General features: G+C 39.4%; 1 protein-coding gene across 2 annotated transcripts in view; it reads left to right on the plus strand.

Annotated features, from left to right (window-relative positions):
* HDAC9 (histone deacetylase 9) overlaps nt 1–26,827 on the plus strand; it is a 407,399-nt gene that overhangs the window by 124,113 nt on the left and 256,459 nt on the right. For both annotated transcript variants that reach the window (XM_075827302.1, XM_075827303.1), the window contains exon 3: nt 8,606–8,647. In XM_075827302.1, the coding sequence (XP_075683417.1) occupies nt 8,606–8,647 (42 nt within the window). The remainder of the gene's footprint in view (nt 1–8,605; nt 8,648–26,827) is intronic.

Genomic DNA, 26,827 nt, shown 5'->3' on the forward strand with positions numbered 1-26,827 from the left:
AATGATTTTTATTTGAAATAATAATTTTCTCCTTCAAACTTTGCTTTCGTCAAAGAATGCTCCATTTGCAGCAATTACAGCATTGCAGACCTTTGGCATTCAAGCTGTTAATTTGCTCAGGTAATCGGGAGAAATTTCACCCCATGCTTCCAGAAGCCTCTCCCACAAGTTGGATTGGCTTGATGGGCACTTCTTGCGTACCATACGGTCAAGCTGCTCCCACAACAGCTCTATGGGGTTGAGATCTGGTGACTGCGCTGGCCACTCCATTACAGATAGAATACCAGCCGCCTGCTTCTTCCCTAAATAGTTCTTGCATAATTTGGAGGTGTGCTTTGGGTCATTGTCCTGTTGTAGGATGAAATTGGCTCCAATCAAGTGCTGTCCACAGGGTATGGCATGGCGTTGCAAAATGGAGTGATAGCCTTCCTTATTCAAAATCCCTTTTACCTTGTACAAATCTCCCACTTTACCAGCACCAAAGCAACCCCAGACCATCACATTACCTCCACCATGCTTGACAGATGGCGTCAGGCACTCTTCCAGCATCTTTTCAGTTGTTCTGCGTCTCACAAATGTTCTTCTGTGTGATCCAAACACCTCAAACTTCGATTCGTCTGTCCATAACACTTTTTTCCAATCTTCCTCTGTCCAATGTCTGTGTGCTTTTGCCCATATTAATCTTTTGCTTTTATTAGCCAGTCTCAGATATGCCTTTTTCTTTGCCACTCTGACCTGAAGGCCAGCATCCCGGAGTCGCCTCTTCACTGTAGACGATGACACTGGCGTTTTGCAGGTACTATTTAATGAAGCTGCCAGTTGAGGACCTGTGAGGCGTCTATTTCTCAAACTAAAAGTAGAGAGTTACCACAGCACTGAACCGCTAGAGCGGTGCACACCTCTTCAGAACCCGGTCCAAGGTCCTCAATATAGGGCAAAAAATGGACAAGGAGACAACACTTCCAATAAAACATAGAAAACCTTTAATCACCCATGCAACATTTCAATGACTCATGCTTGAGAAAGGTCCTGAGGGATTGAAACGTTGCATGGGTGATTAAAGGTTTTCTAAGTTTTATTGGAAGTGCTGCCTCCTTGTCAATTTTTTGCCCTATTTCTCAAACTAGAGACTCTAATGTACTTGTCTTGTTGCTCAGTTGTGCAGGGGGCCTCCCACTTCTCTTTCTACTCTGGTTAGAGCCTGTTTGTGCTGTCCTCTGAAGGGAGTAGTACACACCGTTGTAGGAAATCTTCAGTTTCTTGGCAATTTCTCGCATGGAATAGCCTTAATTTCTAAGAACAAGAATAGACTGTCGAGTTTCACATGAAAGCTCTCTTTTTCGAGCCATTTGGAGAGTTTAATCGAACCCACAAATGTAATGCTCCAGATTCTCAACTAGCTCAAAGGAAGGTCAGTTTTATAGCTCCTCTAAACAGCTAAACTGCTTACAGCGGTGCTAACATAATTGCACAAGGGTTTTCAAGTGTTTTCTAATCATCCATTCGCCTTCTAACACAGTTAGCAAACACAATGTACCATTAGAACACTGGAGTGATGGTTGCTCGAAATGGGCCTCTATACACCTATGTAGATATTGCATTAAAAAACAGACGTTTGCAGCTAGAATAGTCATTTAGCACATTAACAATGTATAGAGTGTATTTCTGATTAATTTAATGTTATCTTCATTGAAAAAAACTGTGCTTTTCTTGCAAAAGTAAGGAAATTTCTAAGTGACCCTAAACTTTTGAACAATAGTGTATGTTTATTCACATGTCTCACAGCAGGGTGGAAATAAACTGCTGTCTGTTTCCAAGGGTAACCTGTAGAACTATGTATGTATATATATATATATATATATATATATTGTATATACTTTTATATATAATGAAACATGAAATGAATAATATCTATACTAAAACAGTAAAGCAAAGTGATTGCAAATTTACTAGGATCTTTCTATAGATTTTAAATGTTAAATTTTTTTAAAATAGGAATTACACTTTAATGTACATATTCAGCTCAGGATTAACTAGCAAACCTTACATATAGCCTAAATATATACATTTAATAGAACATAAAAATATAATTGCAGGTATTTCTGTCCTTTGGGATTTTCTTAAAGTTTTACTAATCCAGTTCATTGTATTTCATCAAAATTCTTAATTTAGTAATATAACATTTTGTGAAGTTAATTGAATTCATGAGAAAGGGATGATTGCATACTCTAATGTGATTTAATATCTCGTGGAACTTAGTTACAGTGCTGAGCAGTCAGAATTATTTTTACTCTGCATGTTGTCCAAAGAAAACAGTGGCGCTGCATTTGTTTCCATAATCTTGACAGCTGATGATGCTAATGGATGCGTTTATCCTACTTTAGTTAACTAGAATCAAGTTATTTAACTCAAGTTCACTTTCATAGATAGAAAACTGTAACCGGCCCTGGCTGTTAGCATGTTAGCTATTATTACACTGTAATCCACAAAGAAAATGTTTGCTGTAATAATATGTTTGATGAATCTGTTGATTGCAGATAAATTATATTTTAATAATCAAATTAGGAAATCTGAGGCGTAATATTTTTCTTTTATTCACAAAATTCTCTAGACTGGAGGTGAAGAAGGGGCATGAATTTCCAGCCCAATTTGTTTAAGAAAATACAATTGCTGCTAGGCTGCTAAAGGTGCCCTTCATACATACCCCCCAACATTTGCATCCCTATTCGCAAGACACTTGTAAGCTCCGCCACCAATTCCTGGGAACGCGCACAAAACACAACTCGGTAATGCCCACTCTGATGCAAATTTTAATAAACCCCACCCACTTTGTGACCCGTTTATAGGACACTCAGGAGAAAAATGAGACAGTTGGGAGGTATGTCTTCACACATGTTTTTTTGGTGCATAAAAAAATTCACCAAAAAAGTCATAAAAAAGGCTCCAAAATTTGCAACACAAGTCACACAAGCAGTTTTTACCACAGATTTTGTGCAAATTGAGGTTCATTAGTGGAAAAACACCCCACAAACGGCACAACTTGGTATTTTGCCAAAAAACACCATAAGTGCCTAAAAAGGTCACAAACAAAAAGGCATTGGGCGTTCATTTATCAAAACAGCCTAACAGAAAACCTGGACTTGTTGCCCAAAGCATCACAGCGCGCCTTTAATATTTCCAGAGTAGTTTAAGAACCGACTGTTTTTTTCTCTCAGATAGTTTTGATAATTGAGGCCCATATTGTGTAGAGAACTTCATATTCTGCTACTGACTACCAGCAAATATCTGTCCGCAGTGGTGGGAATATACAAAGCAAAATGCATCAGAATTGTGTCTCAAATTGCACCAAAAATCTGGTATACATGTTGTGTGCCAAATTTATTTTGTGTCTTAGATACTTTTTACACCTCACTACAGTTTTCAAAAGCGTCTATATAAAGGGGCATGTCCAAAAGAGTCATAAAATGTGCCCGATTTCATAATAGTAAGCGTCATTTTTTTTGCCACAAAATATTGGTAAAAAGTAAACCAGGCATTAGCCCAAAAAAGATAAAAGTGTCTAACATGTCGAAAAAAAGACGCACAAAATTTAGCATACAGCTTGCGCCACTTTGAAAAATTTGGCATAGTATTTGCATGTTCGGTTTAGATTTATCCTGTCTAGCGTTGAGACAGTATTACTAAATCTCCCCTGTGTATTTACTAACCAAATAATGACTGGAAAAACACTTCTAAAAAACATCATCTGACCTCACAACAATTAAAAAGCAAAGGAATGGACACCTTGAATGACATTGTTCTTTTTCTATGGATACAAAATGTGCATTCACACAACCTAACCGTCCGACCTAACAACTGATGCTTCCCAACACAAAACTGACGTCACAGAAACTATGGGATTACTTTTGTCTTCAGTTTCTCTTTGGCATGTTTATACTATGTCGGAGGGAAAAGTAACTTGAGGGTCGGACATATGTGAACGGCACTTTAGTTTGCATCAGTTTGTATATGTTCCGTTAGACTGCATTTATTTATATAATTTTACATTATATAAAAAAAAAAAAAAGAATACACGCTACATGTTTGGGTCTCCGAAATACAACAAGACCCCAACAATTCTTTAATAAATATTCATAGTGATATTTTATCTGTAACCATCTGTAGAAACAGAACTGTAGTTATTTAATAATATTTTTATTGGCCAAAGTACAACTTAGGTCTTATCATCTAAAAAGTAAGTAAAGAAGACCCATTGAGTTTATATAAAAAGCTACAATTTCTTCCAACCCCCACTATAACTACTCAAAAATAGAAATAGACACCACAATCATTATATATGTCAATACACTAGTAACAACCATTTATTAAACAGACAGATGTACTTACCTCAGTAATTACGGCTTCCACCTCAGACATGTAAAAAGTTCTTTCATTTACAGCCATGACATGAGATACAACCGCATCTGTTCAGACCCTGCTGACCATGATGAACATCTGCGTAAACTCTGAAGGGATTTCATCAAGCAAGGCTATAGCCCCAAAATAACACACAACCAAATCAAAAGAGCTTTCACCATTCCCAGGTGACCTCCTCACGTACAGGAAAAGGGAAAACAATAACCTCATCCCTCCTGTGGTTACATACAGCCTGCATCTTGAGAATCTATGTAAAATTATGAAAGAACTCCAACCGTCACAAGTGGAGGACAAGCTACGAAAAATATTCCCAGAACCTCCCCTACTGGTGTCCATATGATTACCAAACCGGTAACAGCAGAGCCAGAAGATAATGGGATCTCGTAGACCTGTGACTACATCTATACATCAAATTAGATGTCTCTACCACATTGCAGCAGAAGCACAAAGTAAAAGCATCATTCTCACGCAAGTCTGCCCATGTGGTCTACTTAATCCTGTGTATTGAATGCGGGAGAATGTGGGAGAAACGGTATAGACATTAGGGATGTACGGCCACAATAGGGATAAAAGTTTTATGCGTATCTAGGAGTTTAGTTTTGTCACTCTGAAGGGGCCACTTTCTGGTACCTCCAGCAACGAGCTGTTTAAAGGGACATGACGCTCTCCTTCATTTCTTACACAGCTCAGCACTGAACAACGCTGTCACATTCATAGCGGCCTAACACAGTATTACAGTTTCCTCCCATTCTCTTGAATGGGAAGAAGCTGTAATACTGTGCACCGGCCCCCTCAAACAAACAGCTTATCCACTGGGGTGCCTAGAGTCAGATCCCCACTGATCAGATATGAGGATAGGCCATCAATTTGATTTCACCGGACAACCCTTTTAAATAGGTTTTCCGAGTTATTCCAAAAAGTGGTAGAGGTAGGAGGAATGCATTAAAAAAAAAAGAGCCATTACTCACCTCACAAATCCCCGACATACCAGCACCACTACTACGATCCTCCCCGCCGCTGTTTCTTGACATGGCTGCAGCGATAACGTGTTTGTGAACCCACATAAGTGCTGCAGCCAATCACTGGTCTCAGTGAGTATATGGCACAGGATCGCTGATGTTGACGCAATCATGGGCCAAAATATATTAGACTGAAATTTGTAATGGGTATGTCAACCGATACCCGCCCTCCAGTGATTTATCCAGTTTCCAAATCATAGGTGATAGATAGATATATCTGAGTGAAAAGATGACACAAGAGACCATGCTTGTATGCTCAAAATCCTTCTCTGATCTTTATTGATCCAAACAAGTATATAAGTATAATGACAGGAAAGGTGTAGGCTTTGGTTTCAGCCAATCATCTACAATATGATAATTACTCTGATTCAGCCAATGAGAATATTTCAATGCATTATAATAATTCTTCACCCTCCAAGCCCCAGGTGGCCTGAACCTTGTCCCATGGGAAGACACACATTTCAGAGACACAAGTTAATGTGTCTACTTCTTATCTCACTAGAGAATGGAGACTGCAGATAAAGTTTAAATCATTTAAACAGAGGGCTGAATCCCCTTCCCTCATGGTAAACAACGTCATTGTTCATTCGGCCAAGGCTATTTGATCTGCTCCTTACAAGAGTAATAGAACATTAAATTCAAGAACACATAACGTAGAATTGCTTCAGGACATCTGCTGACATATTACTTTTTACTTATTAATCTCAAGATGGCTCCTTCAGGCCAAAAGATGGATTCCAACGATCCAAAATGGACGCCTACCATACAAAATGGAGTCCATGCAAAATGTTCTCTTTTAAACATATTCTAATCACTTTCACACTGAGGAGAGTGATTGGCTGCAGCGATCACTTAAACAGGCGTCTCGACTCCCCAGTTCTTGCTCTTCTGCACAACTGTGGTAAGGGGAAGTTTGAATGTTCTCATTTAAATTGTATGGATTGACTGCTATAGCCTGGTCATTCAAACTTTAGAAAGAAAACAGTACTCAGAATTTATTTTTAAATAGTTGCACCATCCTGACATGGGTAATAATACACAGATCCATACAATTTGGAGTATTTACACAAAGTTAGAATATTTGCACTTTTGCTGTTTCATAAATTATCTCTAGTGACTGCAGTATAAAAATGGTTTCGATTAATTTTGCCTAAAGGTGACGCTGTGTATTTAGCTCTGAATTTTGACATACTACAACTGACATTATTACAAGTTAGTACTGATTTCTACTTTGTCCCTTGATTGATTTTAGTATATTCATAAACAGCAAACTGATGTTGTGTGATGGCTTCAAAAATGTCATCCATTCTGTTCCGCCGGCATTGTTACTAGCTAAAGTTTAAGTTAACAACTGAAAGCAAAACCAACTAAACCAGCATAAATCTGTTTATAATCATCATGTATCAAATGTAATAAAGTTTTGCAATTTATTATAGCACCTATTTGCTTTGAGCACTTTGACAATAGCCCATATTATATTATATGCTACAATTGCATTATATAATAGTAAAAAATAATAATTATTATTTAGCATTATGCCGGTACAAGATACGGTAGTATATATTTTGTAATTTGGTAGAAGATAGCATAAGTCAAGTTTGACACAGGTTATGGTGAGCTAAGTTAAATTCAGTAGAACTGCTAAAGTCTGCAGGTGGTGGCCATAATAAAAACGTAAAAATATGGCTGTATTGTGGCTGTGTGGAACCAGCCTACAGTTCATACACATACCAACTGTAGGGCATTGGAAAAAGATGGCATTTAGGAAAACGTGAGCTTAAAAAGTGTAAAGTAGAGTATAACCAGGGGTGTAGCTATGGGGGGTCCAGAGGTAGCTGTTGTACCTTAGTCCTAGTGCCTAAGGGCTCATTCAGATGAGTGTATATGTAGTCCGTGCGACGGCCGTTAAAACAACGGCCATCTCACGGACTCATGTACTTCAATGGAGCCATTCACACGACCGTTGTCTAAATGGAGCGTGTGAAGGTTCTGTGAAAAAATAGAACATGTCCTGTTTTTTTTGCCCTTCACGCATCCCTCCATAGACTGTAGTCTATGGGAGATGCGTGATAACGCGTCCCGCACGAGTGCAGCACGGGTGCACGAGGTTGACTAAGTTCATCTGAATGTAGCTTAATTGTACCCAAATGCCCCTCTGTGACATAAAAAGACACCAGTATTACAAATGGCTCATGGTAGGTGGGAGGCTTTGCTACAGATTTTGCTTTGGAGTTCAGGAACTTCAAGTTACACCTCTGTGTTCAACTGTATAAATCACTAAGGGTATGTTCACACGCAGTGACCAAAAACGTCTGAAAATACGGAGCTGTTTTCAGGCGAAAACAGCTCCTGATTTTCAGATGTTTTTGTAACTACTCGCTTTTTTGCGGCGTATTTTACGGACATTATTGGAGCTGTTTTTCAATGGAGTGAATGAAAAACGGCTCCAAAAACTTCCCAAGAAGTGACATGCACTTCTTTTTCGCGGGCGTCTTTTTATGTGCCCGAATTACGTATGAAAACAATGTGAACATACCCTAACCCTTTCACGATCAAGGGTGTTTTTGTGCAAAGATTTCTAACCGTCATTTTTTTTATGCCTTAATTCTATTGATGATAATGATACCAAATATGTACGTGTGACTTGTCGCCTGATGTTGCCAACACAGTCCAACACCAATTAAATTAATCTTATTAAGATTCTAAGCATGTCCCCCTCACTTGTCATGTACAAAAGAAGTGCAAAAAGGAAGGACAAGGATTCTTTTTTGTGGGTTTTGGAAAAAACTCCATTCTGCATGATGTGGGAATATTATGGCAAGGGACAATAGGACATCTATATTATAAAGAATGCATAATAGAATGGAGAAAACAGTGGTCTTTGAGTAATTAACTGGAAGTGGCTGCCTTATAAAATGTTCATAGTATTTTCCTGTTTTTCCTATACAAAAAGATGTAGTAAGTGTCGCATCATGTCCAGATCACTTTTGATCAGTGCGCCACTAAAGTAAGTGTACAAGTGTCTCCATATCTCCAGATTCTTTATAGTATTGTGTCCTAGTTATCCATAAATATCAAGCAGTCAAATTTCTGTCACTTGCTAATTATCTTATTACAAATTTTGTTGTAAAATCTTCGCGTGATTAACTGATTCTTCCCTATTTCCATAGTAAAGCGAGGATGGACAGATGTATTGCCAACAGTCATTGTCGGTAAGATGACGACCTCTCCTACAGTATCTTTGCTAGAAAAAAAAGTAACTGTATTACAATAAATGAAGCTGATCCTTTGCAGAGCACGGTCATGTTGCTTTCCTGCAGAATATGTATTTGTATGCCACTTATATGGAGAGTGCTGATTATTAAGTGAAATGGTATGGCAAGCATTACGCCATTATATGTTCAGTGTTCACCTCCGACAGGACTGAAATTTAGTATATATAGTTTTAACAGTTGTGCGGAGGCAATTTGTTTTGAACTCTTAACTTCCTAAGATCTTTGTCTAAGCCCCCTGCTATGCCTCACAATGGGGAGCCATGAAAGACTAATGCACTGCAGTTGATGTCACTGTTATATCATTGTAAGGCTTCGTTCACATCTGCATCAGGGCTCCGTTACGTCAAAGCTTTCCGTCGGAACGGAACCCTGACTGACAAAATGAACCATTGGCACCGGATCCGTCACCATTGAAATCAATGGTATGGAAACTGAAACTTTTGGTTTCAGTTTGTGTCAGTTAGCCCTGACGCAGATGTGAACATAGCCTTAGGTCTCAGATATTGCTAAATTGCGCAGTTTAGAGCTGCATGCTGGATTATAGGGCCCTTTTACCCGGGGCACTTATCGGGCAAACGAGCGTTCACAGAAGGCTCGTTCCTGATCATTGCCCTTTGTAAACAGGGTAAGGATAAACTGATGCTCGTTCATATTCAATACTATCGTTATTGGCAGCACATATCTCTGTGTAAACACAGGATGTTTTTTAAATCAGGATGTCAGAACATGCCAAAATTTTAGTAAAAAAAGATTGCTACATGAGTTATTCATTCATCTCTTTCATCCACTTCTATCTGTGTGGTCATTTTTTTTTTTTGCTTGTGCTGCATAGCCTGGAGTGCTTTAATCTTCTTGAGCTGGCTCATAGGCCAGGGGTGTAACGATGGGCCACCATAATAAAACAGAATAGGGACCCTCTCCATCATGTGTAGCTTTTGATTATTTGCTCTCTGTCCTGTTTTATGTGTCTTTTCCCCCTTTCCTTAGTTTCCGGGGGTCATCCACAGTTACAATCAACAGTTCCTCCCCCTAGGAATGGGTGCTAGTACTTCGCCATACACACTGTATTAACATTTTGACACAAGAGAGCTACAATGGGAGGCAAGGACTGTGGAGGAAGGCAGAAATAGGACAGTGACCACGTGCAGCTTTAGCCATACTGAAAGCTCTACGTATGGAGCTGTTTACATTGATAATCTCCCTTTTGCCCTCCTCCTCACCTCATGGGCACTCTCAGTTGAAAAATTATTACACAATTTATAGTCCAACTATTTTAACACCATTAGCCATTAGTTTCAAACCCCTTTAAGGTTTGTCTGACAGAAGAAAAAAAATTCGGATTTTTTCCAAAAACACTGCCATTCATGACCATGAACTGTCTGGTGTTGCAGTTCAGCCCCTCTAAGTGCATGGGGCTGGGCGGCAATACCTAGCACAGTCCATAGACAAGAATTCCACTGCTCCTAAAATAAACAGACCTTTTTTTCTAATCTCACACTACCCCTTCAAATATTAATCTAAAGGCATTGGTTACAATTTGCTTCTCAACCAAAACTGCAATAAAAATGAATAACATGTTTGGAAATCAAATATTTGGATATTTTATGTATTTCTTTACCAGATTGGTGGGATACAGATGAAGATATAAATTGTCTCTTTGTCCTCTCTTTCTTAAACTGCAATTTGTATTTCCATTTCAATGATTATTTAGTCATTCAGTCTCAAAATTTTCAGTGCTGAATTCAGAAAGCAGCAAATTGAGTTGTAATTGATGCAATGAAATATGTTGTGCAATGGAGCTTTGTAACAATCTGCACTCTAACTGATCATTAAAACACTTATTAAGTCTCCAGGCATGTTTCTCCTGCCCTATAACATACCCCAGGTGCTGCACCCAAGTACTTGTGGTCAAAACCTAATGAAAACAATAAAAGCCTTTGTTTTAGTCCTGCTGATTATTTAATCTTTCGTTTTCCAGTTTTGGTTTATAACAAACATTAACAATTTTTAGAGAATTGCTTTGATCATAAGTGACCTCTTTTTTCACTGCGCAGTCAAGCAATCAGCTTTGCAATGAACTGTGGTAAAAAGTTCACTGTTGCTCGAAAACATTTTTTTTTATGTCATTTAAGTATGTGTTGTGCCTTTCTGAAAGATCTTGATTATAAGCTAAGCACATGTACATTTTTGGCTATTTAATTCTGTACATGAATTTTGTTTGTTTATATCTACATAATATAGGCTGGGTCAATTATTGCTGACATTCCTTTAAGATTTTTTTTTATTTAAATGTTCCAATTATTATAAATAAACATGTTCTGGAGTAATTATAAAAATGTCTTTCATGAATTTCTGGTCAGGAATTATCACATAAAATATATTATACAACTCTTAGAATTTTGTATATTTTTACCCTAATTTTCTTTTTGTTTATATTAGGGGGGATTTACAAGGTTTTTCTAAAAAGATAGGAATATGGGATACAGACCAAATCTATAATACCATGGTGTATTAACAAAACCACATGGCTAGATTCACACATTGGGCCTAAAACTGCCTAACAGAAAAAAATGGCCTTATTGCCTATGGCAATGCTCTGCTGTTTTAATAACTACCATAGGCTATGTTCACACGGGGTCTTTTGCCGAGTTTTTTGACGCGGAAACCGCGTCGCAAAACTCGGCAGAAACGGCCCGAGAACGCCTCCCATTGATTCCAATGGGAGGCGTCGGCGTCTTTTTCCCGCGAGCAGTAAAACTGCCTCGCGGGAAAAAGAAGCGACATGCCCTATCTTCGGGCGCTTCCGCCTCCGACCTCCCATTGACTTCAATGGGAGGCAGGAGAAAGCGTGTTTTATGCCCGCGGCGCTCAATGGCCGCGGGCGAAAAACGGCGCGATAATTGCTATTCACACGGAGTATTTTGGGGGAGGAATATCTGCCTCAAAATTCCGTTTGGAGCTTTGAGGCAGATATTCCTCCCCCAAAATACTCCGTGTGAACATAGCCTTAGAGTTGGTAAAGACCGGCAGCAAGCATGCATTCCTTAAAACATAAGTTTCATACAAACTCTTCCTTACCGCGGTCATGAAGTTGATGGTTGGAGCACCGGTGTCCCCATTCTAGTGATCAGAGATAGGATAGGTGATGAGTGTTTCTAGATTTAAAACCAGTGTACATTTTTGTTTTCAACCCATTCATATGTAAATTTATTGTTGTCTTGCTTGAAAATCTCCTATGTCAGTTTTCTTGCAGACTGCAGCATGTTTTCTTCCAGGATTTATCTGTATTCTGACGAAATAATTTTATTGTCTACATCAACAAGTCTGTTGTTGTCTGCTGCAGAGAAATATTCTCACAGCGCGATGCTGACACTACTATGCTTAATGGTAGAGATGTGTTTTTGGTGGTGTTTAGCTTACCCCAACTATAGCATTTTTTGTTGGGCAAAAATCTCAATTTTGGTCTAATTAGACCTTCGAACATGTTCCCACTTGATTTCAGAGTCACCCAATATCCTTTTGACAAAAATATAGCTATGATTTCAAATTTATGTATGCAGTTTCCCCATCTCAGCTATGAAATCCTATTAACCCTTTCAAGACCAAGCTCATTTTGGCCTTCAGGACCAGCCCCATTTTTTCAAATCTGACGTGTCAATTTATGTGGTAATAACTCTGGAATGCTTTTGCCTATCCAAGCGATTCTGAGATTGTTTTCTCGTGACATATTGTACTTTATGCTAGTGGAAAAATTTGGTCAATAAATTCATTGCTTATTTGTGAAAAACACCAAAATTTAGAGAAAATGTGCAAAAATTATGATGTTTCTAATTTTAAATGTATCTGCTTGTAAAACAGATAGTAATACCACACAAAATAGTTACTATTTCACATATTCCATATGTCTACTTTATATTTGCATCGTTTTTTGAACATTATTTTCTTTTTCTAGGACGTTACAAGGCTTAGTACTTTAGCAGCAATTTCTCACATTTTCAAGAAAATTTCAAAAGGCTATTTTTACAGGGACCAGTTCAGTTTTAACCCCTTAATGACCGGGCCTGAAAAGACCTTAATGACCAGCTCAATTTTTCTGTTTTTGCCTCTCTGCGTTTCAGCAGCCATAACTTTTTTTATTTTTTCATTGACGTAGCTGTATAAGGCCTTGTTTTATGCGAGAGAAATAGTATTTTTTTTTTCCCACAGTTTGGGGGTAAGAAAATATTTTTTTACGGCGTGAATATAGGAAAAAGCGATTCTCGGAATAGTTTTCTTTGTTTCTTTTTTATCCCGTTCACGTTTCACGCTAAATAACCCATTAGATTAATTCTTCAGGTTATTACGGTCGTGTAGATACCTAATATGCGTAGGTGTTTTGTTTTTATTTAGTGTAGGGGCAATAAAATGTATTTAATGCAAAATAAAGACTCTTTTTGGGACTTTTTTTATTTATTTATTTGTTTTGTTACTTTTTTTTTTTTTAATCCCATCAAGGGATAACTTTATTTGTAACTTTATTTTTTACTTGTAATGTATTAGCATATTCCTGTACGCTAATACATTACACTGTGTCACTATGACACAGGCTGCTGATCGGGCAGCACATAGTGTGCCCGAACAGCAGGCACACGGAACAGACAGCCCTGGGGTCCTTTGTAGGTCCCCAGGGCTGACTGCAGAGGGATTCCCCATTGTTTGATCGCATCACTGGAATCCCCTTTGATCATGCCGAGGTCACGGACCGCGGTAATCAAAGGGTTAAACAGCTGGGGTCCGAATGTTTGCCGACCCCAGCTGTGTTCAGGAGGCTGCTCTAAGATCAGGAGCTGTAAGTTACAGCTCCTGCTTAGAGGATGAGCGCTCACACGAGCGCTCATCAGCTTCATCTGCAGCGACGCCAAAAGACGTCTCTGTAGACTAAGCACCCGCACCGCCTGACGTCAAAAGACAGTGGGCGGTCGGGAAGGTGTTAAAGCGGCTTTGAGGGCCTTATGTACTAGATAGACCCCATAAATAACCCCATATTAAAAACTGCACCCCTCAAAGTATTCAAAATAGCATTCAGAAAGTTTCTTAACCCTTTAGACGTTTCACAGGAATTAAAGCAAAGTAGAGGGGAAATTGATAAATTTCTTTTTTTTTTTCTGCAATTAATTTGTAATAAAAAAAATTCTGTAACACAGAAGGTTTTACCAGAAAAATGCAACTCAATATTTATTGCCCAGATTCTGCAGTTTTTAGAAATATCCCACATGTGGCCCTAGTGTGATAATGGACTGAAATACCGGCATCAGAAGCAAAGGAGCACCTAGAGGATTTTGTGGCCTCCTTTTTTTAGAATATATTTTAGGCACCATGTCAGGTTTGAAGAGGTCTTGTAGTGCCAAAACAGTGGAAATCCCCCAAAAGTGACACGGTTTTGGAAACTGCACACCTCAAGGAATGTTTCTAGGAGTATAGTTAGCATTTTGACCCCACAGGTCTTTTGATATATTTATTGGAGTTTGCCTGTGAAAGTGAAAATCTACTTTTTTTCTGAAAAAATATAAAAAAAAAATAATATTTGCAAGGAATAAAGAATAAAAAGCACCCCAGAACTTGTAAAGCTACTTCTCCCGATTACAGCAATACCCCATATGTGGTACTAAACTACTGTTTGGACCCACAGCAGCGCTCAGAAGGGAAGGAGCGCCATTTGGTTTTGAAGCGCAGATTTTGCTGGATTGGTTTTTAGTGCCATGTCGCGTTTGCAACGCCCTGGAGGGAGCAAAATGGTGGAACCCCCCCAAAAGTGACCCCATTTTGAAGACTACACCCCTCAAGGAATTTTTCTAGGGGTATAGTTAGCATTTTGACCCCACAGTTTTTTTGCTGAATTTAGTGAAATTAGGCCATGAAAATGAAAATCTACTTTTTTCTGAAAAAACATAGAAATATTTAATTTTTACAATGCACAAAGGAGAAAAATCACCCCAAAATGTGTAAAGCAATTTGTCCTGATTACAGCAATACACCATATGTGGTAATAAACTGCTGTTTGGACCCACGGCAAGACTCAGAAGGGAAGGAAAAATATTAGGCTTTTGGAGCTCAAATTTAGTTGGAATGGTTTTCGGGTGTCATGTCGCATTTGCAAAGTCCCTGAGGTACCAAAACAGTGGAAACCTCCCAAAAGTCCCTTTAGGGGACTGGAACGAGCGATCATTAGGTCGCTGGTACAATACACTGCAATACTAATGTATTGCAGTATAATATCATTTTTACAGACTCCTGTGACAGCGCGATCGCTGTTCCTGTCCATTAGTCCCGGTGGTCAGCTGTAATACACAGCTGACACCTGCAGAATATGGATCGGGCGCAGCGTATGAGCCCGCTCCATATATAACCACCCCGCACTACGACATGCTATTAAGTCGTGGTGCACGAAGGCGTTAATGCGCAGCGGTTGGTGCAAAGTGAAAATTCAAATTTTCCACTGATATGCCATTTTAATGCACAATATGTTGTGCCCAGTTTGTGCCACTGAAAACAAATACCTCGTACAATGTTGAGCGGGTTCTCCCGGATATAAAATATCATATATGTGGACGTAAACTGGTGTTTGGGCACGCTGTGTGGCTCAGAAGCGAGGGAGCGCCATTTGGCTTTTGGAGCGCAGATTTTGCTTGGTAAGGGTATGTTCACACGCACTAATTGCAGACGTAATTCGGGCATTTTTGCACCGAATTACGTCCGAAAATAGCGCCTCAATAGCGCTGACAAACATCTGCCCATTGAAAGCAATGGGCAGACGTTTGTCTGTTCACACGAGGCGTAATTTACGCGCCGCTGTCAAATGACGGCGCATAAATAGACGCCCGCGTCAAAGAAGTGACCTGTCACTTCTTTGGCCGTAATTGGAGCCGTTATTCATTGACTCCAATGAATAGCAGCGCCAATTACGTCCGTAATGGACGCGGCGTTCAAGCGCCTGCACATGCCGTTACGGCTGAAATTACGGGGATGTTTTCAGGCTGAAACATCCCCGTAATTTCAGCCGTTACGGACGCCCTCGTGTGAACATACCCTTACTGTTCTGTTTGTGGTTTTGCTGGTATTTCAGTTTATAATGTGGGGGTATGTGTAAATTGGGCAGAGTACATCAGGACATAATAAGAGGGTATAATAATTCGGTAAATAAATAATAATCCGCAGATATGTTGCCAATGTCGCATTGATAAATGTCGCCCGATCTTATCAGCTTTTGGATACTGCACAATTTCTGTCGCTATATTCTGAGAGCCAGAATTTTTTTACGTTTTTCTTCACCGGAGCTGTTTGAGGGCTTATTTGTTGCGGAACAATCTGTAGTTTTCATTGGTACCATTTTAGGGTACATGTGATTTTTTTTATCACTTTTTATTAGATTTTTTTTGCAAGCAAAGTGACAAAAAAACATAAGTTCTGACAATGTTTTTTGTCTTTTTTTTACAGTGTTCACCGTGCGCTATACATGACATTTTACTTTACTGGATATAATAATCTCTGCACTCAGTTATATGTTGCATGAAAGTTGGCTTATTGACATTTTTAGCCCCATATCTATTTTTAAATTTAGTTTGTGTGTAGTTGATCTTTAGAACATTTTATAGTTGAAGAGGTCACTTGACTTTCTTGGCAGCCAGTCTGTGACAAAGCCAGATGCATAATGCTGTTATTGAAATTCGCTTTATCCACATACTTTTCTCTCCCACAGTGTAAAAATTAGTTTATGGAGGCTAAATCTACATGGTAACTATTTAGTCGCAGAGACAAAGTCTCTCAGAGTTTGTGGGATAAAATTACGTCCCGCTGCTGTATGTTACCGTGTTTTATATAAACGTCTTTGCAATTGACATATATAAAATTCTTTAGGGTCGAGGGTTGTATAATGTTTATTTTGGTTCTGAAGGCCAAAGTTGCAGGAGGCTTTGCCACCCTGCAGCACCTGTTGTTCCGATATAACTTTCTTCCACAAACTAGAAAATGACTACATGCAACTTTGGCCTTCGACTACATGTTGGGGTTAGGGTTAAGCTACTCAAGGAAAACACTCTCTCAAATCTAGCAGATGCAGTGAAACTATGCCTCATGAGATAACAAAATTCCTGTCTGATCCCACAAAATGAAATCAGATAAATACAATTACTTTCATATCTGATTATTTGCTATGGCTTCAAATGTTTTTATGACAGAAAAACAAATTGTGCCATGTTTCCTCTCAAGACGAGAAAATCTTCATAATACTGTGCCATAAGGAGGCACCTTGGAGTAGCACACACAGTGCCTATAGCTCTGTACTACTCTGACTCTGTGTCTCTGTACAGGCTGTATGCATATGGAGCCATGTGCATGAAGCCTAAAGCTGGCCATACATTTCGGGTAGCTGTTGGCAGAAAGCTTGTTCGGCCAACAGCTATTCCTCCCAACCCCCCATACACATGCACGCTCGGCTCATCATGTGTAATGGCAGGAAGGAGGTGAAGGGAACAAGTGAGCCCTAATCTACCCACCGCCCTGTCCCTGCCTACTTGCAACGACCCGCCCTAGGCGACGGGGTACAACTTGGCGGCGGTCCCTACGCTGTCTAAGTGCAAGGGAGTACAAACAGGGAACACGCAAGGGAAGGGGCAGTAGCCCACGGAACGCCGCGAGGAAACGGAGCGGTGAATGAGTCAGTCAGGATCAGGATGAAGTGGAGTATACCAACGAGAGCACGGAGCAGGAAGCAAGCCAGGGGCAAAGCGAAGCAGGATAAACGGAACTGAAGCAAGGCAGAAGCACAGCAGAAGCAGGCTGGAGCAAGGCAGCAGTGGGGCCAGGAATCCAAGAAGAGTCACAAGCACTGAGGAAGAGAACACGGCAGGTATAAATGGACAGGGGGCGGAGCTAACTCCGACTGACCAGGCCGCGATAGGCTCTCCCACTCCTGAGCCTGCCACCCTGGTTGGTGGGAGCCGGTGTCAGTCTAAGAGGTCTGGCCTCAGGTGTCGACTGATTAATCCCGGGAGTATACCCAGACGTAGTACCTGGCAGATCCTTTACATCATGTGTTTTTAATTTAAAAAAGGGGTTAGGCTTCTGCCAAGCCCCTCCTTGCAAAGAAAAGGTTCAGGCATGTTGTAATCCAGCAGCCTGATCCTTCTCTCCCCCGACATCTGCCTTAAGGGGAGAGTTGGGACACGCCATACAAACTAGATGGTCGGCTGATCCCCCCAAATTTGACAGGTTCTGCCAAAATTGGCGGATTTGGCCAACATGGATCTAATGTATATGGCCATTTTAAGAGTTTTCTATAGCCAATCTACTATGGTGAAATAATTGAATAATCTTCTGGTTCAACTGATTCTGGTTTATCAAATGGTCCTTACGATATTCTAAAATAAACAGTTCCCATTTGAATTTACTTTCCAAATTAATGAAAAAAATAAATAAAAACCACTTCAGACCATCCTAATATCCTGTTCACCTTTAAATTCAATGTCCTGAGTAAAAATCATTAAACAGGTTGTTTTCTCATGATATTTTACAAGAAAAAGCTGGACAACGCCTAAAAAGCTCATTTTGGCGGCATTAAGAAATAAAGCTTACTTTACAGATATATAAAACTACCTAATGGGGGAAAATGCTAATTAAATTTTGAGGTGAATAAATAGTTAAGAGTTTGGCATAAAAACATGTTGGAAAGAATTTATTATCAGTGGTTAAGTCCTGCAACGTTCTCTTTTAATTAGACTTTCTGTAACATTCACAGTTTAATAAGATATTATTTGGCACAACATATTGGAATCAAAAGATAAGATGCCAGTGACATACGGAGAACTAAACGTTGATAAATAAGTAAAATAGATGCTTTTCTGGAGATCTTTACATACAGTATATAAAGAATTGATTGATTGATTGATTGATTGATTGATTGATTGATTGATTGATTGATTAATTGATATTTATATTCAGAAACAAAAAAAAAATGAAGTAAAAGCCGCAAACAGAAGGCAACAGATAGCTGAGATTTTTTACAAGTTTATGCATGGAGGAAATGTAGCTATAAATGGAGCACCTTAGCCTTCTCAAAAAATATATATCTATGCAGCTATTTATATTAACTGAAAAATGAAATACACAGACTTTTTTCAGATTTTTTTTAAAATTTGATTTAATAAAAATAAAAACTACGAATAAACAATAACAGTTTAAAACTGATGTTAATCTATCTTTTCCAAGTGGAAAGGAAAGAGGAGATTCAAAAAAGAGGGAAAGAAACTTAACTTATCATTCATAGTACGTATCTGTTATTGTCTCGTAGTTACTGATAAAAAAATCTGTACAATCCTCGTTTCTATGGCCAACTGTTCCAGTATGAAGAGAAAATAGTGAGTGAACTCCCTGCCAAGATTTCCTTGCTAAACCATGAAAATATGAAGTGGCACTTAAAGTAAATACTTTGTGGACAAGATCTTGGCTCAGTTTTTTTCAGCGCAAAAGCTTATAATTTATGTTGAAATAATTCAGTCACAACCCAATATAAAAGAAAAATCTATCTATCTATCTATCTATCTATCTATCTATCTATCTATCTATCTATCTATCTATCTATCTATCTATCTATCTATCTATCTATCTATCTATCTATCTATCTATCTATCTATCTTGAGAAAGGTCCTGGACACAAGGACTGAAACCTTGCACGTGGGCTAATAAAGGCCAAACTTTTTTTCACATATTTTTTGGATTGCTACCTATTTTCTTATTATTCTACTCTTGAAGTATCCACCGTTCTGATGACATTAATGCTCAGCGAGCATTCTTACTAGCTGAGGTGTTCTCTGATATTTCCCTGAATCTTGTGCCTCACTCTTATCATTAATTACAGTTTATTTTCTTTTATACTAGCTTTATAGCAAAAACAACCGTCTACTTTCTTTGACATTTTTTTCTGGAGGTCATACTTTGCTTTAAAATTGGTATTAGAGTTTACAATTTTGTTGAAAGCATTCATTTAAGTCACGGCCCGCAGCCTGCCAAGTAATAGTTGGGGGAACAAGACTAAACCGTCTGTTTTTCTTCCATGGCACAAAGTGGACTGAAACAAGAACTCTAATTTAATTTTATGTTTATACTTTCAGAGCCTTGTTTAATTTAGTCCGTGCAGGATTGTGTATTGGAGTCTAAGTCAGTGTATCATAAACAGTGAACGGGCGGGTGCAGAAAATAGGTTATTGTGGCTCATTTATAGCTTTTTCTTTGTAGTATGGTTGTTTTCTATCATTTCTTAAGGAGACTTTTCACTTAAACAAAAATATTACCTGTAAATATAAGGACTTTTTTTTCTGTCTGGTAGTAATAACTTTAAAATTAATGAAAAACATGAATGACAAATAATATAGCCAGCCACCTGACTTTCTTGAGGTCCTAAATGGCAAATCTTCTAGAGTTATATATGTCTCCTTATACCCACAAAGGAAGAAATATGTCAATCGCAGTGAGTAGGGCAAGGGGAGGGGTGCCGCCCATCAGACAGATCTACCCCAGCCCGGAACATTACATTGGTTGTGAGCCGTTGTATAAAAAAATGAACATTTTGAAATGCAGCGTTTTGTTTTTTTTTAATTTAAACTAAATAAACATGACTGATTATCATGCCAAACTAAGTTTTATTGGCTCCCCATCTCACCTCTGGGACCAGGATCCCATCTGACCCTCGATTTCAGCCACATATAAGAGAGGTGACTGTAAATGCGCATTGCCCTCCCCGCTGATGTCTACGGGAGTTAATGAGACAGCCAAAAAGCGACTCAGACTACAAAAGAACAAGCCACAAGTCACACAGCGAACATTATGGCTTCCTCTCCACCTATTTTTGACTGGATAGGTTCACCAAACAGCCACCAAGGGACCCTTAATTTCCCCTAAAAGATGGGGGGGGGGGTCCTAGAAGTGAGTAGTGCATACACTACCCATATAGTACTGTCAGTGACATAACTAGAAAATGCTGGGCAGGTTGGATTGGAAGAACCGGCCTGGGCCGGGAGGTCTATTGTTGAAGAACCCATAAATCCTCAAGTTAGAGGAGGCCCCAGAGCAAATGTCCCTTGTGCTTTTCCTATAATCCAGCCTGGCTGCTTATGCTAAATATCCCTTTTACTAACTCACATATGGCAGCATGATCTTAATGTAAGGTACCCTTTAAGCTTTATTTAAATGAATTTGGAAAGCCCTTAAGGCCCGGTTCACACAGGGCCGTTTGGTGCAGTTTTTGATCAAGCCAAAGCCAGGAGTGGATCCTAAAGGGCAGAAAAAGTATAAAGGAAAGATTTATACTACCCCTCCGAACCTGGCTTTATTTATTAGCAGGAATATTATAGTGTGACATCATAGTAATCATAATGAAAGGAGGAGACACACAACCACATTCATCCTTTGGAGATTGTGAAGGTCAGTTGGAAGCCTTTGACCTTGATGATGTATGCTGCTTATGTATTCATGTGAACCAGACTTTTTCTCTCCTTTTTGACACATATATTCATTTTCATAATGTTCAACGGTTCACCATTAAAAACAGACATTTTAATTATCATTAAATTAATAACAGAACATTCTCAAGTCAACATTTGCCAGGTTTTTAAGGAAGTAGACTTTCATTATATAGGATAGCATATGGCCAAGATTCACTGACACATAACGCTCCAGATTCAAAACAACATGAAAGATTTTGTAATCTGTATAACTCATTTTATTCTTCTAGTTGAGATATTACTTAAAGAGGACCTGTCAGCTCTCTAACCCATCTGCTTCAATATAAACTTGTAATACCCCATAAAATAATGATTTTTTTGAGCATCTTTTCTAAGAACTTTGCATTGTACCTTTCCTCTGTTATGAGTAAATTGACAACTTGGTGTTACCAGTTGGGGATGTGTCCCTGCAGAGTCTGACATTGTCCAATTAGTGCTCACAGGCTTAGGCTTCATGCACACGAACGTATTTTTTTCCTCCCGTAAATACGGGTCCTTTGTCACACGTATTCGACCCGTATTCCACCAGTATTTATGGACATGTGCCCGTATTTACGGTGACACCAGTATTCCACCCGTATTTACGGACCCGTTTTCGCTGCATTAATCGGCAGCCCCTTCTCACTATCAGTGCTAGAAAGAGAGAAGGGGCAGCCCTTTCGGGCAGAGTTTCCGCAGCGATTAAAAGTAAAAGAAGTTCATACGTACCGTTGTCTTGATGACGCGTCCCTCTTTTGACATCCAGTCCGACCTCCCTGGATGACGCGGCATCCCATGTGACCGCTGCTGCCTGTGATTGGCTGCAGCGGTCACATGGGATGAAACGTCATCCCGGGAGGCCGGACTGGAGGAAGAAGCAGGTAAGTTAACTTTTAATACTATTAACTCCAGCGGTAGTCACTGTCCCGGGTGCTGAAAGAGTTACTGCCGATCAGTTAACTCTTTCAGCACCCTGGATAGTGACTATCCCCTGACGTCGCCTAGCAAAGCTCCCGTAATTACGGGTGCATACACGTAACCACCCATAATTACGGGAGCCACATAGACTTCTATGGGCCTGCCCGTGCTGTTATTACGGCCTGAAATAGGACATGTTCCATATTTTTCAACGGCACGGGCACCTTCCCGTAAGCACACGGGGAGGAACCTGTGGCCAATAGAAGTCTATGGGCCCGTAATTACAGGCCGGGTGTGCATGAGGCCTTAGACTGTGTAGGGACACGCCCCTCTGACAAAAGAAATGGTAACACCCAGGTGTTAATTTATTCATACATTTCTAGGAGGAATAAAAGAGGAAACGCATGACACAGAGTTCTAAGAAACGATGCTCCAGGATCATTATTTTGTGGGGATATGGGGAATACAAGTATTCACTAAAACAGAGATGTCAGGAGAGCTGACAGGTCCACTTTAAAGTGAATGTCCAGTTATGGAAAAAATGAGAACATTTCCTCCGAATGTTCACCTTTGAACACCTCTTTGTTTTATTTTATAGTTTTTAAGCTCAGTTTTTCATATACGGAATTCCACATCCCCTGCATAGAACATAGAGTTAAATGAAAAATTTTGTGTGCCTCCAGCTGCCACTAGAGGGAAACTAGGAGCATCCATTAAACGTTATATACATTGTACATAATACTAGCACAGCATGTGGTAAGCTCCTACGCTCCTTCTTTCTGGAGTCTGCAGGCAGTCAGGATGTTATCTTCTAAATCCATGTCTATGCAGGGAATTTGGAGCTTTGTATCAGAAAAATTAGCTCTGATATTAAGAAATTCATCAACAAAGTATTTTGGACCTAAAAACAACATGAGAAAAGGCGGATATTCACTTTAAAGTGGTTACCCCTTGAATAATATTAGGTTTAATTAAATAAAGCCCTACTTATAAACATGTTTTGTACTGATACAGATATAACATTTAGGGTATGTTCACACGGCCAAATTTCAGACGTATACGAGGCGTATTATGCCTCGTTTTACGTCTGAAAATACGGCTCCAATACGTCGGCAAACATCTGCCCATTCATTTGAATGGGTTTGCCGACGTACTGTGCAGACGACCTGTTATTTACGCGTCGTCGTTTGACAGCTGTCAAACGACGACTCGTAAAAATACAGCCTCGTCAAAAGAAGTGCAGGACACTTCTTTCAGACATTTTTGGAGCTGTTTTCTCATAGACTCCAATGAAAACAGCTCCAAAAACGGACGTAAAAAACGCCGCGAAAACGGTGTGAAAACGCCGCGAAAAATGCGAGTTGGTAAAAAAACGTCTGAAAAGCAGGGTCTGTTTTCCCTTGAAAACAGCTCTGGATTTTCAGACGTTTTTGTTGACTACGTGTGAACATACCCTTATTATAATAACCTTATTATAGTGCCACTTTGTGTTTCAGCACTCTCCTTTAAAGTGTGTCCACCTTACTAAATGTTCAGAGGTAGACACGCATGCACCATTTCATTGTCCCTCTGGTTTTCCTTCTTGGTCACATTTTCCGCGGTGTGGACGGATCCCTGCAGTGAGCAGATTGTCCTATAATCTTCAGCGTCTTCTCTGCTTATAAGAGAAGGAGAATGTCATTGTGCATGCTCAGTATCTCCTCCGATAAGCAGAGAAAACACTGAAGATTATGGGACAACGTGCTCACCAGCGAGATCCTTCCAAACCAAAGATGAGACCAAGAAGACAAAACAGAAGAACAATAAACGGCACATGCGTGTTCTTCTCCGAACATTTAGTAAGGTGAACACACTATAGAGGCAAGCGCTGAAACCCTAAAAGGCACTATAATGCATTTATTAATGTAAGATCTCGTCACAGAATGTTTTTTTTTTAGCCGGTTCCCGACCGCTGGCTGTATATAAACGTCCGGCGGTCGAGGTCCTTAAAACCCGTGCCGTAGTGTATCTACGGCACAGGTTTTAGCTGGCTGCCAGAGCGATCAGGCAGCTGAATGTCATGTGCCCAGCACTCAGCAACTACCGGGGACCTTAAAGAGAAGATAGAAGCAGCTTTCGCTGCTTCTGTCTTTTCTGATCACTTCTACACAGCGTTTAATAAGCACTGTGTATACAGTAGAGGCAACGGCAGCTCCAGTGCCTCTATTGGTCCCGGTGACCATGTGACTGGCCAAATGATTGCCGGGTGCCATTAGTGGGAGGTTGCTGCTGGGTCTAAGTAAACCCAGCACAGCCCTATTAGTGACAATAATCACTATAAGAGGGCTGATTTCCCCTGTAACTGGGGCTGCTGTGCAGCCCCAGTTACAGGGGAAATATAAGGTGCACAACAAAAATGAATAAAGTCACCCAAAGGTCTTTTCTGACCTTGAGGGCCAGACCAAAACAATAAAAAAATAAACGTAAAATAAAGTGCAAATAAACTAAATAAAACCCCCAAAAACGCTCCCCATGCCAATTATTATCATAATGCTATCCAGACCCAATTACTGTAAAATAGACATGTAATATATCAGAATTTATGGTAGACAATGACTATCACAAATAAATGTCTATTTTAGGGTAAAACAATATTATTACCAGAAAAAAATTGATGAAAAGTAAAATAGCATATTTTTTTACTATTATTTTCAAATTATAAGTCTGAAAATTTTAAAATAGCAAAAAGGATGTGTATAAAATGATTAAAAAAAGATATGTGCATTGTCTACAAAAAACACGTTGCAAAAATCACGTCGCTAGCCCAACAAATAAAAAAGTTATAGCCGTTTAACCAACGCGTTCTAAAAAAAGCTAAATGGTGTCTATGGCTCAAAATAGCCCGGTCCTGAATCGGTTAAATGAGTGTCAATATTTCAATATAGTGTTTATTATATTGGATTGGATTGGATTGTATAGGCTAGCAGAAAGGCTGATTGGCAAACAGACTTGCTTATTTATAATTATAAACAATAATATATAGAGTTACGTATACTATGTACATGTGCCTAGATGGACAGACAAGATGAGATGCACATTTACCTTCATATGTAAAAATCTATCCACTATTTCTCAACTTCTATCGCCCATCTAATTTTTATTTACCTGCAGCTGGTGTTTAGGGACATTCCAATCAGCGTCCAGTCATTTTGCAGTGTCTGTTCTTCTATTCAACAACAGGATAATCAGTAAGTTAAGATTCACAATGAGCTGTCAGCAGTTGAGTGACATTGATGGATTGGCTCCTTTAAATGCTTCTGAACGGCTTCTGTGGTGGCTTTGTTGTGTTGAGATTTTGGATCCTTAAGGCTGTAATTACCTAAACAGAGACATCCAAACTAGCCAGGTGTCACTGTCAATTTTCCAGCGACTCTATCCATCCGCATAGACTCTTGCTGTATATCACTGCTCTACTTGGCTGTGGGCTTTGATGTCCCATGTCTATCATGAGGACAATGTTTATGTTTCTGAGGCTCTGGTCAGACAGGAGCTCCCTCTTGTTCACTCAAAGATTAGATCATATATTTTTATATATATCTTTTTTTTACTTACAATGCTGAGAACTAATGTACATGTAACTATTGGTGAATTCTAAAGCTGCACTCAGAAGGGATAATATATTGCAGTAGTATTTAGAATTCACAAATAGTTACATGCACAAAATGTTCAGTATCAACTACAATATATATATATTTTTATAATTTTTTTCCTAATGAAAACTATAACCTGAAACATATTCTTCTTTCAATCTCTTTTTATTTTATGATTATATATATTTTTTATATGTGAACAGCAGTTCAGAGATTTGCTTTACAGCAGCCATGTGGCCTTAAAGGGAATGTGTTGCCAGAAAAACATGTTTTTTTTTAAAAAATTAAACATTTAGTGTGTGGGTGATTAAACATTGTTCAAATTTTTTTTATTTTTTTGCACGAGTCCAGGAAATATTATAAATTATTTATAATTTATAATACTACCCATTTTTGGTCACTAGATGGAGCTGTTCCCAAAATTGCAGCATTGCAACGTTGGGTTAAAAGCCCTCGCTCTAGTGAGCTCTCAGCATCCCCCCCTCCTTTATCCTGGCTAGTGCCGGGATAAACGAGGGGTTTGAACGATGTAACCTCCTACACTGTGTGTCGCCATTTTTTGAGCTAACCCACAGTGTAGTAGGTTTACATACAGTAGTAAACACACACAAACACGAACATACATTGAAATCTCTTACCTGCTCCTGCCGCCGCGGCTCCCTCCGGCCCGTCCGCTCCGTTTGCTGCCGCTGGTGCAAGTGCACAAATCCGGAAGCCGCGACCGGAAGTAGTAATATTACTGTCCGGCCGCGACTTCCGGTCCACAGGAAAATGGCGCCGGACGGCGCCAATTTCGAATAGGACTGTGTGGGAGCGGCGCATGCGCAGTTCCCACACAGACGCCGTACACTGAAGTAAATGGGACGGGAGCCGTTCGCAGTCCCTATGGGACTGTGGCTGCCGTATTCCATGTCTGTATGTGTCGTTAATCGACACACACAGAAATGGAACAAAAAATGGCAGCCCCCATAGGGAAGAAAAAGTGTAAAAATAAGAAAAAGTAAAACACAAACACACAAATGAATATAAACGTTTTAAATAAAGCACTAACATCTTTA

Source organism: Rhinoderma darwinii, chromosome 5 (genome assembly GCF_050947455.1).
Source record: "Rhinoderma darwinii isolate aRhiDar2 chromosome 5, aRhiDar2.hap1, whole genome shotgun sequence".
Classification (NCBI taxonomy): domain Eukaryota; kingdom Metazoa; phylum Chordata; class Amphibia; order Anura; family Rhinodermatidae; genus Rhinoderma; species Rhinoderma darwinii.